A 13,059-nucleotide genomic window follows, 5' to 3' on the forward strand; every position below is an offset into this window, starting at 1 on the left:
GTTTGAATGTCGCGGGGTGCGGGATCGTGGTTGCGCACTGCTGAGGAGTCCCGTACTAAGATGAAACGACCGTCCAATGCTTCCAGGTCTTCTATGGTGGTCTAGATTCAATTGACTCATGGTTTCAATCAGTGAGACTTGAAATGTGACAAGCTTTTGGCAAAAATATTACTGACCATATAAATAATTGGAAAAGGATTGGTTTATACTGGCATTATAACCAGTTTGTACCAAATAAGCCAATATCGAGCTGTTCACTTTCTTTATCAAACCTTTGTTTAGCCACGCTGAGAGGTGTTTACGAGCACGAAAATGTAAATTCCCAGAATTTTGACCAATATAACTGTCAAACAACACCAAAGTCATAATTTTCAATACAATTGTCAAGACAGTTCTACTGTATGGGGCGGAAACTTGGAGAACTACGAAAGCCATCATCCAGAAAATACAGGTGTTTATTAACAGTTGTCTACGCAAAATACTTCAAATCTGTTGTCCAGACACTATTAGCAACAACGTACTGTGGGAGAGAAAAATTAGATTCCAGAGGAGGAAGAAATCAGGAAGATGTGCTGGAAGTGGATGGGACACACATTGAGGAAAGCACCCAACTGTGTCACAAGGCAAGCTCTCACATGGAATCTTCAAGGCCAAAGGAAAAGAGGAACACCAAAGAACACATAACACCGAGAAATGGAGACAGACATGAGAAGAATGAACAAAAATAGTATAGAACTGGAAAGGAAAACCCAGTAGAGAATGAGTTGGAGAATGCTGGTCGACGGTCTATGGTCTATTAGAAGTAACAGGCCTAAGTAAGTTAGTAATAATAATATAAAGAATCCAAAAAGGTTTTAATAGTTGAGTTCATGAGTTGATGTAAGCTAGACCGCTACTGAAAAATTGGAAGCACTAAATAGCCATTTCGTCATAGTATGGGACTCCTTAGTAATACACTTCCACAATCCAATATATGGGACTCGAGCTCAGGACGTTCTATCGTGCCCTCATGCTCTTAACCTGTACATCAGTGAGCCAGTATCCAATATGTTAATGTCTTACATGACTAATGAACGTATTGTAGTCAAGTATTCTGGTGTTTGTTTGTAAATCGTGAAAGAAAAACAATAAATGAAATTTTTTGATGTAACTATATAAAAAAGGATCTTGTATAAACATAGAAAGTGTTTTCATCACGTTCATGATCCATGATCTCATTCATGGGATTCGAACTCAATCTCCAAACCCCCCCTCTTTAATTGATGTATTGTAGAAATATTTCTAATCGTTTTTCTCTTTATGAATTAGTTCTATTTTTACTAAATCTCTATGGTGTTTAAACTTTACTAGTAATATTGATATCAAATTATTTACGTCAGCTAATATATATCAATAGTTGAAATCATAGGTGAATTGAAGCTAGACCACTATGGAAAACTTGAAAGCACTGGAAAGCTGTTTTGTCCTATTATAGGACTCCTCAGAAGTGCGCATCCACGATCCCGGCCCCCTGAGAGATTCGAACCCAAGACCTATCAGTCTAGCTTCAATTGACTCATGATTTCAACTATTGAACTTACTAAAATCCCCACAAAACTACTCCTGACAGCTAACATATAATCAAATCTTCCTATTATCTTTAATGTTATAAACAGTTATAGTGAATGTATTTATATTATTCTCATGTAATTATGGTTACAATTCTATTTGATTTGTATGTCGTTGTTTCTTTTATTTGGTAGTCAAATGATACAACATCTGGTCATTGTGTTTTGTTTTGTTTTTGGATAACATAAAAGAGATATGATAAAAAAACAACAATCAAACATATGTAGATTAACTATTACCATGAATATAATCTTCACAAAACAAACCCCCTGCCTACATTCGAATTATAATTATCATGTACTTACTAGTGACTGGATTCAAGATAGATATTCTTGAAGTTCTAGTATGAAGCCATGACTAGTAGTGTTCAATTTATGTGAAGTAGAAACAGGTATCTATCTTAAACAATCAATGAAGGGTTGCACAAGATCATGGATCAATTGAAACTAGATAATAACAATGTTGGATGTTGGTTTAATGATCTACAGGTTAAGAGTTTGTGTGCAAAGCCGAAAGTTCCGGGTTCGAGTTCAACATATGGAACTGAGGAGTTCTATACTATGAAACGGGTACTAGGTAAGGATGGCAAATCAAGTGATGAAGTAGTGAAACTTCATCAGTTGAGATCGCTGGGACACGTGTTACGTATGCCCAACCACCGCCTTTCTTGACGTGCTATGTTCAGTGGTATAGGAGTAGGTTCGAAGAAAGCTAGGGGCGGCCAAACCAAAACATGGCACAAGTCCATGAAGTCACTGACAAGTGAACTGAGTCATGTTGGTAGGTGTAGACTACCTGGTTGGGGACCGCGAGATGATAGCAACCGATGGTTAGAGACCCTGAATGACATGGCTCAAAATCGTTTGCAATGGCGCAGGTGCATCCACTCTCTGTGTTCTCCCAAATTCTAATCTTCTGAATTCTTCATGTCCCTTTTTTCCTCTTTCCAAATTTATTTCACTGGATTATACTCTTTAAATAACATCTCCAAACCCTAATCTTCCCGATTACTGCTTATACTCTTATTACCTCTACCACTACGGGATTTGAATCGACAACTGCATCTCTGTGCTAATGTGGTGTGGCAACTCGAACTGATGTACGTACGTACGAAGTTCTACGTTGTTACTGACTGACTGATACTATGACGAAACAGTCGTCCAATGCTTTCAGGTCCTCAGTGGTACTCTAACCTGAATCGATTCCTGAATTCAACTTTTAAAATTACTACAATCTCTACTATACTCTTATTCTAATAATAAAAGTTGTTTGTTATTAGTTAAGTAGTAGCGATAGTCTATGACTGATATTTATTTAAAATGTCATCCAAAACTGTGGAGGACTAGTGTTGTATCCTAGAATAAGATTCCTTAGCAGTTCACATTCACAATCTAATCAGGGACTGAAGCTAGGAACTATCTTTTAGTGATCCTTTAACCATCAGACATCTGAAATGATATTAAATTATTTTTATTACTTAATTCACTCAAATAGGTAAGTAGGGTGACAATTATCCAACATAGTTGAGCATTAGTCACAGTTATCCATTTGAATCTTAAGAATTAATGTCTACGAAATCCAATAATTATATCATTTCAATAGTTGGGATCATGACTCAACTGAAGCTAGGCCACCATGAATTGACATTTTGATTTGTTGTCAAATCTTGTCCGTCACGATATACTTACTTACTATTACTAACGCTTGTTACCCATCTTGGAGGAGCATAAGCCACCCACCATCACTCACCAGTTAACCCTGTCCTCAACAATCCTTACCAATTCTTTTCAGTTTCTTCCTTTTCATGTCCACTTCCAATTCTTGATGTAGTATGCTCTTCGACCTTCCTCTTTTGCGTTTACACTCAGGATTCCAAGTTGGCGCTTGTCTCATGACCTGGTTTGATGATTCCTGTAGAATGTGTTCTATCCAACTCCAACGACGTTTCCAAATTTCTTCTTCAACCGGAAGTTTGTTTGAAGATAGACCACCATGGAAAACTTGAGAGCACTTGACGGCAGTTTCGTCTTAGTATTGGACTTCTTATAAATTCAACTATTAAAGTACTATAATATCGACATAATCCCTCTCTGATTATAATCATCATACACTCACTAGTGACTGGCTTCAAGAGGTATTTCCTGAAGTTTTAGTGAGAAGCAGTGACCAGTGGAGTTCAACCGGGTCTGTTGTGAGATAGTAACTCACTGAAGACAATGGTGAACGGTGGCTCAATTTCATGGATTTGTAGAAATAATACACTAACACCGTTGTATGATGGCCAGCTCAATGATCTTGAGGTTAAGCGATCACGCACGAGACTGAAGGTCCTGAATTCGGATCACGCATGTGGAGTTGTGGGTGCACACTGCTGATCAGTCCCATACTAGGACGAAACGGTTATCCTATGATGTTCTAGCTTCCTTGAACCAATGATTTCAACTGCTAAAATAAATTCAAGAACGGTAAAATACTGATTCGAAAATAATGAGCTATCCGCCTTATCCATTAATCATTAACTTTTCACTTTAAAACACTTTCATGAAGTCTTTTTCATGGTACAATTTACTCTTTTATTATTTTTATGCCCCTCTTATATTCTTTCTTTTAGTCGTAAGCTATCCACCTGAAGCAACCAAAACTGATCATAATGAAGGTGCTCGATGGTTATGTAAAGCATTTGAAAAACGTTATGGTGAAAACTATAGGGTATGTGATATGATATTATTACTAACAATAATACTAATACTACTCAGATTATTACAGATACTACACACACTATTATCAGTACCACTATAATGCCACTTGGAATACTACTACTACTACTACTACTACTACTACTACTACTACTACTACTACTACTACTACTACTACTACTACTACTACTACTACTACTACTACTACTACTACTACTACTACTACTACTACTACTACTACTACTACTACTACTACTACTACTACTACTACTACTACTACTACTACTACTACTACTACTACTACTACTACTACTACTACTACTACTACTACTACTACTACTACTACTACTACTACTACTACTACTACTACTACTACTACTACTACTACTACTACTACTACTACTACTACTACTACTACTACTACTACTACTACTACTACTATTAGTCACAATTAACTTCTTTACTCAATATGCTTGTTGATAATGAAATTTCTATGGTAATTATTTATCGTTTACTATGCTGTTAATCAATTCTCTTTCATTATTCGAACAAGAATCAAGAGTTTCAATTCATTTGATCGTTTTAGAAATCTGATTGTATATTTTCTGCAAAATTTCAGCAGATTTCATATGCAGCTAGTAGTGTGATCAATGATGTGTTTCGTCATTTATTTCGGGATCATCAACTGAATAGAAACTGTATTCCAATATTGTTCTTTTATGCTAAGACTCGAACATACTATCTTTCTTTTCAAATGTCCAACATGTTGTCCAATGAGTTCACATGCCTACCAATTTGTTTTGAATATATATATATATATATATATAACAGAAAACATTGAATGATTTCATTTCTGAATATCAACAATGATGAAATACAAACACTTACTAATATCCACAACTAAATGCTGAGATAATTTCCCCTTCATAAAGGTAAACGCGATACGCCGAATATCAAAACGCGAACATTAGCTACAGTGAGAATCAATTAAGGCTACTTACCCCTAAAAATGCCCATCAATAAAAGCTTACTGATGTTCAACAGTTTCGTAGCTACAGTCAGTTCATGGCATAAAACTACATAATTCAACAATATCCACCCCCAAATGCCTTGGTATGGCCGAGAGTAGGGACGGCCCGCCCTCCCTCTCGAAATGCTCTCACACGGCCACCATATACAGCCTCTGCCAAGGAAGTCCTACTCACTGCATTCTCGAGGTCGGGGTGTAGTTAACAAAATTAAGAGGACGAAAAGCGAATGTCCGGCAGGGGCTTTAACCGGATCTGTTTTTTAAAAATAATCTAATCATTTCAACTGAATTGTTCCACTTATAATCATTCTCTTTTCAATTTCTTTACAGATATTTAATCTGTCCGGATTCACCAAAGAATTACACTTTTCAAGTCGAGTAAGATTAGAATTTTTAAATATATTTTATTGATTAGTTCAATTCATGGATCGATGTAAGCTAGGTCACCATGGAAAACCTGTAAGCACTGAAAGACTGTTTCATTCTAGTATGGGACTCCTCATCAGTGCGTATCCACTAACACCAACTAGACCGCTGAGCCAGGGTTCGAATCTCGCGTGTTGCGGTGTCGTGGATGCGCACTGCTGAGGAGTCCCATACTAAGACGAAACGGCCGTCCAGTGCTTCCAGGTTTTTCATGGTGGTCTAGCTTCAATTGACTCATGATTTCAATCAAAAATGTAATATATCTGTGACCTTTATTGATACAAGTTCTTGTTTTTATACAGATAAGTCCTTTCACCGTTACAAGTACATCTTATTAATATGTATCGTCTAACTGGAAGCCTATATTAACTTACATAATAGCTTGATATTATGTTAAAGTGTAAATACATCAAAACATACTAATGTGTTATAAAATGTATTCACTATCCATAATATACTACTGAAATGCATAGGTTAGTAGTTTATCTCTTATTGAGTTCTAGGAGAAAAATTATTTGTCACTGTCTGTTAATATAGACTTCTTGTATAATACCACTGAGATATGTGATCCGAGATCGATGAATGATGATGTCATCAACCTTGAATCTGGCTGATAGTGATTTAAGTCCTGTATGAAGAATCATGATTGTAGGTACACCTCTTTGAGGATTGTCAGCTGGCATGAAACTTAGGTTAAACAAAGTTTTTTATGGTCTACGTTAAATTACGTTGTAAATGTTTCAATTGACTAGGTATCGTTAAGTATAAATATATATCTGTCTAAACAATAGTTTCTTAATGTTACTAGACTTATAAGTCAAAATGGTTTCCTAATGACCACTTCCAATCAACTTACATCAGTATAAAGTTCAACCTTTCAACCAACCTATGAAACTCAATGTAGTATGAAAGATAACTTGAATAACAGACATCACCTTAAGGTAATTTCAAAGGATCATAACATATTCTAATAACATTATTTCTATTATTGATGAAATGCTTAATAATTACTTACTTACTTACGCCTGTTACTCCCAATGGAGCATAGGCCACTGACCAGCATTCTCCAACCCACTCTGTCCCACTCCGCCTGGAGTCCCTCCGGGGGCTACTGCCGGTCCCGAGCCCGGATAAAAAAGGAGGGTTAGGCATGGAGTTAGCGTCCCCATCCCGTAGAAAACTAACTCGCTAAAAAACGCTAACCAGAAATGCTTAATAAGAAGTGAGTCATCATCATAATTGTAATTTATCTAAAAGTACACCAGTATACTGGTAAACTCTATCTTAAAATTCAGGAACTTTAAGTATATGACTTAAATTTTATGTGATTCTTTATCATTTTAGACTCCTGTAATTGATTTGTTCTGGGCAGGAAAACTTGCTCCCGCTTTAGAACAACTAGTGACAGCTATTGATCAGTTAGACTTTTGGCTTCATAATCATGATATTCCATCAACAAATGATATCAAAAAATCTAAAGAAATCAACAATATAAATAATCGTGTAGCTGTTCTTCATTGTACCGGACCAAAATGTTTATTAGCAACATATTTAGCTGTTTATATGTGTCAATCAAAAGCAAGATTTGGTCCATTATACGGACAAAGACCTGGTTCACCAACTGCACGTGGTTTACAATGGAATGAGAATCGATTAAGAAGGTATGTGTTCTTAAAAGCCGATCATTTTGATTTCTACATTGTAGATATCACTGTTAGTTATAGAGACAAATATTTGTAGATATATTGTCTACTGTATGAATGTTTTGATTTGATTTATGAGTATAGAATAAGACCAAAATTGGAGAAATGTAAAGATGCCAAAAGTATTTGAAGTTCGACAACACCTTAACCAGTAACACTTTCTATAATTGAAACGTGCCCATTCAGTGAAATCAGAAGTCAAAAGCGAAGAGGTTCGAAGATATATTTGATAGGCTATCAATATATCGAGAAATGACTAATGTAAACTGGCTATTTGTTGTAGGAGAGGTTGAGCACAGCGTACCAACTCGTGATGTATAACCAAACGCCTTCAGCTAGATGAGTCTATTAAAACTAATATAGTCAGCATCAAATGTTTAAGACTCATAGAGCTATTGATTTTGGGGATTTATTGACCATTACAAATGTATTATGCAGAACATTGTCAACATTCTTAAAATTAAGAATGAAAACTGATCATTCAACGACAGAATAAACCAATTTATTTTTAAGTCAGTGTATTATAAACAGCCTTTCGTCTTATTGTGGGGCTCATCAGCAGTGCGCACGCACGATCCCGCCGCCCCTCGCGCGCGAGCGCTTAACCATTAGACCACTGAGTCAGAATTCATGCCCCTGTCAGCTATGTTGGCAATAATGGAATCTGATGAGTCTAATTTTTGGATGATCTTTGAGCAACGCCGAAATAACCTTGAGAGTGTTTGCCTACTTGCCAAGGCAAAATGAAGGTTATAAGTCAGTTTGAAGAGTAAGATTCTGATTTACAATTGATAGTTAAGGTTAGGAATTAGGTTTAAGGTTTTCATGATGAATTAACATCAACTCGAATGCCAAAACGCTATTTGTTCAAATGAGTGAGTGAATTTCGGGCCAAAATCCACTACTTGTTATCTTAAATCTGATTGCTCCGTCCATAAATTATAGTCCCGCTGTAAACTTGAGCTCAATCACTGATGATGTAATAAGTGCATATTCCGGAGTTTTATATCAAGAATAAACAATTAATTAATATCCCTTGGTCTTCATAATTATCTAATTGAAACTAATCAATTATGTAAAACTAACTTCATGTTAACACATATTTAGAGTACAATTTGAACAAACTACAACTGAATAAATTACAGCATAGAATTAGTTGTCAACTAACCATTGAAAACCTGGAGAAGCACTTGACAGCCATTTCGTCTTATTGTGGGACTCCTCACAGGTGAGCATCCACGATTCCATTCACAGGATTCGAATCCAGGACCTTCAGTCTCGTACGCAAACACTTAACCTCTAGACCACTAAGTCGGCATCCAACGGTGTTAATAATAATTGAGTCCTTCTCTCTACATCAAATTGGTTTATATGTAATGAATTTTGAGTGAAGTTTAATGAAATCATTTAAATTGTATATCACTGTGTTTAACATACATCTAATTAACATAATAACGATAAAGTTCATTATCTATCAATATCAATATTAAATGAACAAATCGTTTAAATAACTGTTGAGACAATACAGAGAATTCTTTGAAAAAAAACAAAAAATGGCTCTAAAGATGCTGGGAAACATCTTATCCAATCAACGCCCCTAAATGCCCTGGTAAGGCCGAGAATGGGAAGGGTCCGCTCTCCCTCTCCAAATGCTCTCACATGGCCACGCGTATATAGCCTCTGCCAGCGAAGTCCTACTCACTGCCTTCTGGTGTCATTATTGTTGTTTACGAAGTTGAGAGGACGAAAATCGAATGTCCGGTGGGCACGGAGAGTCCACCCAGGGCAATTTGAAAACCCTCATTCCAAACCAATGGTGCACATGGGCTCCAGTATGCTCAAGGACCAAATGGCGTATGAAACAATCGTTGACCACCGGCTACCATAAGACCGCATCTCCTTACGAGGCTCCACTGCCTTGTGGATCAGACCTTCAGGTCGAAGGCTCCGAGTGTGACCCTCCAAGAAAACCACTTGCTTCGGTCTGGGCACCTGGGCAGTATCACAACCCTCACATATATAAGATGAGATCTGTGTGGTGCATATGTATTTGGTGCCTCCTTGTACCAATATGTATGTGTTAAAATAAACAAATAAATAAATATCCAATCAACATTCACTAGAAATTTTGCCAGAAACTTCTAGAAAGTGAAAGCCACATGTCACGTTTCAGGTTAGATGATTACCTATACTGCTAGAAATTTCTGGAAACCCAAGTTAAATACGATAGAAAACCCTAGATTTTCTGTATATAAACAGAATCTTTGGAGTAAAACAATTTCCTTTCATATTTCGTGCATTTTCTCTCGTTTTCAAGTCACTATGTACATTTAGCTTGAAGAATTAATAGAGGATCATAGCAACTGAATCTAGCGTTCAATTAGATGAGTATAATATTTTTCAAGGGTTTTTTTATTTCCAATAGGTTGATATCACAGATTACCGATAATTAGTCTCTAATTGTATATCTGCCCCCCCCTCTCCCCTTGAGCATATTATTTATTAAAATCATTCATGTCAATCAGCTTTATGGTTACTTAACATTATGATGTATCTCAACTTTTAAAGGATTTCATTTCTCATAAGGAGTTTGTGGAAATTTTAGAAACTTCACAGATTGAAATCATGAGTCAATCGAAGCTAGATCACTATGGAAAACCTGGAAGCACTGGACGGTCGTTTCGTCCCGGTATTGGACTCCTCAGTAGTGCGCATCCACGATCATGACCCCTGCGAGATTCGAACCCAGGACCTATCAGTCTTGCGACAGGCGCTTAACCAACTAGACCACTGAGCCGGCATCTTGAGGAGTCTCATACTAGGACGAAACGGACGTCCAGTGCTTCCAGGTTTTTCATAGTGATCTAGCTTCAATTGACTCATGATTTCAGTCTGTGAGATTTCATTTCTATCAAAAAGATTAGAACCAATGTCAATTAGTAGTATCATACATAAGATATTACTGATCTATTAGTATTGTAGAGAGGAAGAACATAAGTGGAGGTGATCGAACGTGTTTGAACACAAAATTATATAATATCTCACTAAAATCTGAGAACCATACAGTAAATACACTTGGTATTGTTTGGCTTGTATCTTCCCATTGAGGTTTAAGACTGCAATTGATCAGTCTGTTATCGGCAAATGTGCATATTGTAGATACAAATCAAACAATATCAAGTGAATTTAAATTCACCCCATTGCACAAGCAAGTGGCTATCAGAACTCAGTAGCTTAGTGGATAACGCGATGGCGTTTGAAACGAATGTTACTGGGTTCGAGTACCAGAGTGGACATCAACAAGTCTGAGATGCAGGTACATCCAGTCGACGAGTTCCAAATAGGACGAAACGCGTGTCAAACTGGATTCCACTATTAGCCACTATCCATCATTGCTTGCATGCAGTAAATACTTAGTTTGCAAAATATCAATCCATTGTCTCGAACTTGACTGTGCCTTTTGCAGATATCAGTCCATCATCTCAGATTTCATACTAATTACCTTCCGTTTCCGTTCTTTCCTTCTCGATCTTCTATTGAAATATATTCTACTTCTAACTATAGTTATATACTACTTATTTGAATATAAGTAGATTACGTCATAGTATAACTTAAAAAATTTATACTTTAAAGTTTGGCTTGATGCCAATTACACGAGTTTGTAGCTGATAGTAGCCGTATATTGATTGATCACTAAGTATGAAATACTGTTGTATCTATCTAGGCTATTCATTTGATCCAATTCTATCAATACAATATGGTCCTTGTCATGTTACGAAATAATTTATTACATGTAATTTATAATGTTTACATGAAAGGAAATGAGAAAAAAGAAGAAACCCAATTACAATTTCTTTCTTTTAATAGATTTAAACATGAACTTGTCTTGGGACATACCATATTGAAAAAATTTTATGAAGATAATTTAGCTAGAGAATTGAATCCTTCACAAAAAAGGTAAATATAACATTACTTTTCTAGTTAAGATTCATTATTATGAATGAATTTTGTATCTTGATTGAGATCATTGAAAACCTGGAAGCATAGAGTGACCGTTTTGTTCTATTGTGAGACTCAGCATTAGTGTTCATCCATGATCCCACTCACGGGATTTGAACCTAGGGTCTTCGGTCTCGGGCGGGAATGGTTAACTTCTAAATCACTAACCTGGCATCCAACAGTGTTTTTATGTCCTTATTCTCGACTGATTATATCACGTGATACGAACTCCAGTCAAAGATATCACTTTATACGACCAAATTAATAATACATAAACCTGTACGAGCAATCAAGTGTTCTTACTATTAACTTCTTTCCTAACCCAGCCGGTTTAGTCCAGAACGTTAACATCAGCCTACACTGTATGAACCGTATATTTCATACATACTGGGTTTATATACAAACAAAGCAGACCGAACTAGACCATTAAAATGAAAATATGATGGAACTAAAGTGACCTTGAAAATGTCCACCTACTTAAGAGGGCTAATTGATTATTGTAAGCCAGTGTGATGAATAAGAATGATGATTTAAAGTGGATGGTTAAGGGTTAGAAATTAGATTTAGTGTTTTCATCATGAACTAAAATCAGTTATAATGCCAAAACTCTATTTAACTAAAATGGTTGGATGAATTTCAAGCCGAAATCCATGACCTGATTGTTTCGTCCAAAAATGATAGTTTCGTCAAAAATTACAGTTGTGCAAGATCAATTCAAAAAGTGATTGTGATTGTGAGAGACTGTAACTAATAAATTGAGAATAACTCAGCAATAGTCAATTTTATAACAGTAATTAATAAATCAAACGGAAGCTTATAACACAAGCAATTTGAATATACATATAATATAATGATGGATAGTGGCTAATAGTGGAATCCAGTTTGACTCACATTTCGTCCTATCTGGGACTCGTCAGCTGAATTTAACTGCATCTCAGAGTTGATGATTACCCTGGGACTCGAACTCAGTACCATTCGCTTCAAACGCAATCGCGTTATCTACTCAGCTACTGGTTATACAGTAAAGATGTACATGTCATATTAGTCCATAAATAGATCCTAGCAGTTACCATTCATTCATTCATTCTTTGTCTGGATATAACAGTATCCATATTGGGATTAATTTGAATATAGGATATTCTTAATGAACCACGGTATTTTTGGTTCCACTTCAGTTGCCTTCAATAGATCTGTATAGAAACGATTATAAAAGACAAACAAATGAATAAACTTAACATTTTAAGTCATTTAATTCATCATAACAGACATAATGATTGTGTGAGAATTTATTAAAATCTACCTAAACAAAATTACTTCGTTTGGCAAAATGTATTTCACGTGAAGACTAGTAAAGAAAAGTTTACGTTGTGTGTGTGTGTGTCGTAGTTGTGGTAGTGGTGGTGGTGGTGATAGTTGGTGGGGACAGGGGGTTAATTTGAAGTGAAAACTCGGATTCAAAGACAAAGTCTATTGATACGAATCGATTTGTTAGTTTCTGAGAGAAAAAAATGGCCGACAAATTATAAGCATGGCTGAATCATTTAACCTACATCATGAGATATCAATTGAGAAATTAAATACTATGAGATAATTTCAA

The 13,059-nt window shown here is 36.1% G+C and overlaps 1 protein-coding gene across 2 annotated transcripts in view; it reads left to right on the forward strand.

Annotated features, from left to right (window-relative positions):
• Nucleotides 1–12,783, forward strand: part of TNS1_1 (Tensin 1) — a 37,208-nt gene extending 24,425 nt beyond the window's left edge. The window contains exons 4-7 of one of the 2 annotated variants that reach the window (XM_051218118.1): nucleotides 4,220–4,317; nucleotides 5,665–5,712; nucleotides 7,105–7,421; nucleotides 11,331–12,783. In XM_051218118.1, coding sequence (XP_051064554.1) covers nucleotides 4,220–4,317; nucleotides 5,665–5,712; nucleotides 7,105–7,421; nucleotides 11,331–11,424 — 557 coding nt within the window. In that variant the 3' untranslated portion in view covers nucleotides 11,425–12,783. Of the gene's footprint in view, nucleotides 1–4,219; nucleotides 4,318–5,664; nucleotides 5,713–7,104; nucleotides 7,611–11,330 lie in introns of those variants that run through there. The other variant, XM_051218119.1, reaches the window with a different exon arrangement.
• The last annotated feature ends 276 nt before the right edge of the window (nucleotides 12,784–13,059 follow it).

This window comes from Schistosoma haematobium, chromosome 7 (genome assembly GCF_000699445.3).
Source record: "Schistosoma haematobium chromosome 7, whole genome shotgun sequence".
NCBI lineage: Eukaryota > Metazoa > Platyhelminthes > Trematoda > Strigeidida > Schistosomatidae > Schistosoma > Schistosoma haematobium.